The sequence below is a fragment of the Octopus bimaculoides genome, unplaced genomic scaffold, assembly GCF_001194135.2.
Source record: "Octopus bimaculoides isolate UCB-OBI-ISO-001 unplaced genomic scaffold, ASM119413v2 Scaffold_314710, whole genome shotgun sequence".
In the NCBI taxonomy this organism is placed as follows: domain Eukaryota; kingdom Metazoa; phylum Mollusca; class Cephalopoda; order Octopoda; family Octopodidae; genus Octopus; species Octopus bimaculoides.
In genome coordinates this window covers 7,759-13,322 of record NW_026405411.1, presented here as the reverse complement: position 1 = coordinate 13,322, position 5,564 = coordinate 7,759, and the positions used below count along the sequence as shown (strand labels likewise).

Below are 5,564 nucleotides of genomic sequence, written 5' to 3'. Positions count from 1 at the left end.
TGGGAATCATCTTAAACGTAAGACATTATGACCGATTATGAAAACAATTGCAACTTTCCCATGGAAAAGAAAGTGCAGACAAAGAAGCCTGGGCTATAGACAATATAAAATCTAACCCCAGAGCTTTCTACAAGTTTGCTAAAGAAACAGCTTCAGTGCACTAACAACAAACTACATAAAATACAGAATAGACAACACATCAGAAAGTGATAAGTGCAGAATTTGTGGACAAAATGGTGAAACCATATGGCATATTACCAGCCCATGTACGCCACTAGCCCAGAAGGAATATAAGAGATACCACGGCAATATACATAGGCTTTTCCATTGGACGCCTTGCAACAAGTATGGTCTTGACAGAAAAAAATTGGTACGACCACAAACCTGAAAATGATAATGCAAAGATCCTGTGGGATTTTATGATTCAGTGCGACCATGAGATAGAAAATAGGAATCCAGACATAGTCCTAATTGAGAAAGAAAGCGAACTATGCTGGATCATAGATATAGCATGCCCAGCTGACAACAAGGTATGTGATAAGGAAGAAAGAAAAGTCAATAGGTACGACAGGTTAGCTTGGGAGGTAAAGCAGTTGTGGTCGATGAAAAAGGTGGTAGTGGTACCAATAATTGTTGGAGCCCTGGGAACAGAGAGTAAAAATCTTGAGAAGTACGTGGAACAAATAAGGGCTACAATAAGGATGGAGCACTTACAGAAAACAGCACTGCTTGGAACCACTCGAATACTCCAGACAGTGCTCGAAAAATAAGAGGTGTTACCTTAGTTCACTGGTAGTGAACAGCTGACACCGTAGTACATCTCCAGCATTAGAAGCTTTGCAAAGGCAATGATAATAATAATAATAATGATAAACCTTGGTGTAAAAGATGGGCTACAACAAATATTCTGCTCACTACCACAGATTTGCATGTCAGTTGCTTGACCTTAACCAGTTGAGCACATTCTTTAGTGGCTGACGATATGTGCATCTCTGATCATGAAAAGAAGTAGTGGGATGCGGAGAGTCATAGCCATGTGTTGGGAGAAATTCTTTGAGGTTTGAATAATTCACCTCTGGAAACATAGGTATTTCATTCATCATCCTTAAACAACCCTCATTCAGGTATCTTTTGAAGAAGATGGACTACTCAACTTGAAGAAAATTCTATCTAGTCCCCACTTGCAAGCTCATATGTGGCAGTTCATACTAATAATAATAGTTATTTTTCATTTTTACCTATTTTTTATTGTTTACAAAGACTGTTTCATGTTATAGCATTTCCATGTTTACCTTCTTGGACCCCCTGTCTGTTTCTCTATCTCTATCATCTCTGTTTTACTGATGCTAATGTATGCTACTCAATTCTTCATCTTCAAAGAATCAAACAGTAAATCTTGTGTCTATGTATTAACACAATGTTTGCCTATTTAATAAACTTGTGAGTGTAACATACATATGCTTCTTTGCTTGTGGTTGTCCAATGGTAACTATTTTCATCTGTAGAAATTTTGATAACTGTACATTCTGTTCCTCAGTGTTGCATGCACACACACACATATATATATGTATATATATATACTGTAAACATTTTCTTTACTTTATTCAATGTAATCCCTCTCTCCCTTTCTTCTCTCCTTTCTTACATGGTAACCTTACTTCCTTCTCTTTTACTCAGATCTTGAATTACCTTCAGCCTTCCCCGATGACCTTTCTTCTAATGAAGACATCTCTTTTCAAGATGGCTCACCTCTTAAAACACTAACCTCCAATGATAACCTGGACATTGAGAAGGATCTCTGTGAACGTCTGCGACAGGATTCATCGATGTATTCCGCCGACAGTGACACTAACACCCTCTCGACTGTTGATCATTTAGAAGATGATGAAGGCAGTGTTTCAGAGACTGCCATTAGCACCACAACCAGCACATCGAAAGGTGCAACTCTCTTTGCTTTCATTTCAGTTTTCTGGATGTTTCAAGTTTATATTTTGTCTATCAATCTGTTCTTTGTTTATGCTAATTGTGACTACTGTTGCTGCTGCACACTTTTATATCTTCTCAGGCTGCACAACTATCAGTTTTTTTCATTTGGTGCAGATGGAATAATTCTTCAGATTGTTAAATTTAAATTTCTTAAGAAAGTGACACTACGCCAAAGAGTTAGATAATTTTCTGATAGAATATACTGTATAGTTTTAATTTTGTTGTTAAAACTTCATGTCAGAGTTATACTTGTAAGCAAGTGGTTTGATTTGAGGCTATGTGTTGAAATTGAAACCATTACATTGTGTTTGAGATTTTATAGTTAATTAAAACATATAGCTTCATATTCATTTGTGTTTTATTCTCAAGTATATAGTCTACTATTGTCAAAAATCTTTGTCATGCATCTGCAACCTGATCACTGACAAGTGGGATTTGTTGTTGATGCAACATTTCAGTTGGTGTTTTCTCTAGCCATCTTTAGGTGATATTCTCACATATCAAATATAAAGTAAAATAGTCTGGGAGTAAATATTTGTTTGCTTCACGTTTATGTCTGACTGGCTTCATGGATGAGATGATTATTAGAATCCTGTTTAAAATATAGGTCTGTGAGTTCACTAACAGCCACTGCACATTTACATAAACATGGCAAGTATTACATGTGACAATGATAAATGATGAAATCATTTACATAGCGTTCAAAACACTAGAAAAGTGGAAGTTAACAGTGTGGAGAAAATATTCCATCAGGAGTTAGCCAACTGCAAACTTCTCACCACTATGAATATATGAAAGTGAATTTAGCTTGGACTATTTGCTTTTAATGGATAAAACTGGCTGTATTACATATTTAAACGTTTGTGAAGTGTACCTACCTTTTCTTGTGTTTAGATTTTCCTTTTATTCTTTCAACATACTTATAGCATAAACTGAATTAACAAAGGTTTAGAAACAACAATTTGAGGCTAACATCTTTTCAGATGAAAATTTATAGTAAACTGAAAACTTACTTTGAAAAATAGATCTAAAAACCAAAGTAGTTAGAAAAATGTGAAAGGGTAAAAGTAGATTGTGAAGTAGCTAGTGTGGGTTGACATCGACAAATTGTAGAAGCAGCTTGAATTGAAGAATAAATTATTTTTCCATGATGAAGAGATGTTCAGGTACAACACTTTCATTTGAAAGAGATCAAAAGGTAGAAAAAAGATATTACTGAAAGGAAAAGCTGGTATACATGTATCAGTATCCACATTTAATATAAGGAAAGAAGCAGACATTTGAAGATTATAGATTCATTCAGTGTCTTGATCATTTGTAATCTGTTTATAATGTATCTGAAAGCTTCATCTATTATGTGGAGATGTTTGAGGCATAGTTTCCATTACACTAACTATCCTGTTACTTCTGTTCTACCTATACTCTCTTTTGTACTGCTCTTCTGTCGCAATTCTGTCACTTCTACCACACTTCTGTATCTATATTTTTTTGTTGCTATTCTACTGTATCTATGTTATTACCTCTACTGTACCAATACTGTCAATTCTACTACTGTAACTGCACTATCTTCCCTACTCCACTACTGTAGTTACACCATCACCATAAACTACGACATACTACACAGGAAACACTGAAGATATCCTATGTCTTTCATACTGTTAGTATGAAATAAAATACTATTCGTTATTCTTATTTATATATTTTCACATTTTCAGATAGCGTCACTTTCAGCAGACTGCGGAAACGTTCTGTATTAAACATTATTAAGCAGGATAGCAAAGCTGAGTTCCGCAATGTACCACGTTTGAATCAGGTATATTTTCTGCAAAAAGCATTTTGAATTTTTATCCTCACCACCTCTCCTCTTTGTCTGAGAATTTAGGGGTATTTGATGTGGAAATTTTGGTGTTTCAGTTGTAAATATTACTATTTGACTTTTAAATGTTAGTGTTTGATTTACAAATGGTGTTCTTTGTACAACCTTTCCAAGCCTTATTAAATCAGGTACATTCTTACAAATTCAGTGTGTATCATGTTCAAATTTTGCTCAGTTTTCCAGCATTAGTTAGACAATTTCTAGATGTGTCCACCATCTCAGAAGTAGCTAAGAGCAATTTTAAATTGGTTGATCCAATGAAATTTTAAATACAATCATATTAAAGAAAGAAATTAAACTGTAATAAATTCAGCAGAAATACTAGATACCATCGTTGCAAAAGTTTTTATATTTGCTATGGATGGGTACGTTTAGCAACGTCCTTTCTGTATAGTCAGAGAGGAAATGACCCAGTGCCAAAGTGGCTGACTGGAAAGAAAACAGAGTTATATAGTTTGGACTTGTGATCTGTAAGCCATTATATCACACATTTTTCCAATTTTGATTTTATACCTATGAATTTTAATTAATAGAAACTTCATTAATGAATATTTATTTAAAGACTAATTTTCTATTTCTGCCTCCAGGAACAATTCATTCAGCTGTGGAAAACTTTGTATGATATGTTTGCTAACCATCCAGAAGAGCAACAACTGTATCATTCCATTGCAAATGTTGGCACTCTTTTACTGGAAATTGGAGAAGTTGGCAAGAAGTTCTACCTAAAGACTGGTGAAGGTGAAGACTGCACCTCTGAATCTGATGAAACACTAAGTGAAAATAGCGCTCTTGTTGCCGATGACAACCGCACCAGCCTCTCAACATCCACTGCAACAGTTGACTCGGTTTTACACACCTCCTCTGAGAACAACTCTGAGCTTGCTAAAGAGGAGAAACCATTAGACAATACCACCATTTCTTCTGGCAACACTACGTCTGTGGACAGTGGAACTGGTGGGGTTGATGACAAGTTAGATGATACTTCACCAAGGCCAAGGCAGATCTCAGAGACAAGTGATGCATCAAGCAAACCAGACTCTGACTGGCTGATAACATTTGAGCAGTTTTTAGCCTCCATGTTGACAGAACCCCCTGTGGTGAAGTATTTTGAACAGAACATAAATGTCAGCTCCCTAGTTCAGACATTACGAAACCGGCGCCTTGCACGCCACACCAGTGTTGCCCCTTCAAAGGGAACCAAATAAATAAACGACTCTTCTTCGCTCTTCTTTTTCTTCATCCCCCAATTCTCTCTATCTCTCTCTCTCTCTCTCTCTCTCTCTCTCACACACATTCTGTTTGTTAGATCATGCATGCTCGATGCATCAAGTACAGTGCATGACATAATAAATAATAAGTATGATTCAGGAGAGGGTTCATTTTTGACTTCAAATATTAAAAAAAACAAAAACATTGAATTCACTTTGAGATTAATGGAAACTTTAATTAAATCCGATAAAATATGCAGTTTAAGATACGTATATATATACATACACACACACACACGTGCACATGCACACACACAAATATACATATACACACACATTAGTCTGCATGTATATAGTCTGAAAGTGTAAATATGTATATATGAATACATGTGTGTATATATATATATATATATATATATATATATATATATATGTATTTATACATGTGTGTATGTTTATATGTAAATGTACATATGTGTGCATGCTTGTATATA

General features: G+C 35.2%; 1 protein-coding gene across 1 annotated transcript; it reads left to right on the top strand.

The window, feature by feature from the left end:
* Positions 1–1,645: 1,645 nt before the first annotated feature.
* On the top strand, positions 1,646–5,229 carry LOC106883519 (TBC1 domain family member 9B). The gene is made up of 3 exons (XM_014934549.2): positions 1,646–1,938; positions 3,702–3,799; positions 4,450–5,229. The coding sequence occupies exons 1-3, from the start codon at positions 1,827–1,829 to the stop codon at positions 5,065–5,067; spliced, it is 828 nt and encodes a 275-aa protein (XP_014790035.1). The 5' UTR covers positions 1,646–1,826; the 3' UTR covers positions 5,068–5,229.
* Positions 5,230–5,564: the final 335 nt, after the last annotated feature.

Coding starts and splice junctions, on each gene's coding strand:
- LOC106883519 (XM_014934549.2), top strand. CDS start 1,827: ATGTATTCCGCCGACAGTGACACTAACACCCTCTCGACTGTTGATCAT. Junction 1,939..3,701: donor CACAACCAGCACATCGAAAG/GTGCAACTCTCT, acceptor TCACATTTTCAG/ATAGCGTCACTTTCAGCAGA. Junction 3,800..4,449: donor ATGTACCACGTTTGAATCAG/GTATATTTTCTG, acceptor TTCTGCCTCCAG/GAACAATTCATTCAGCTGTG.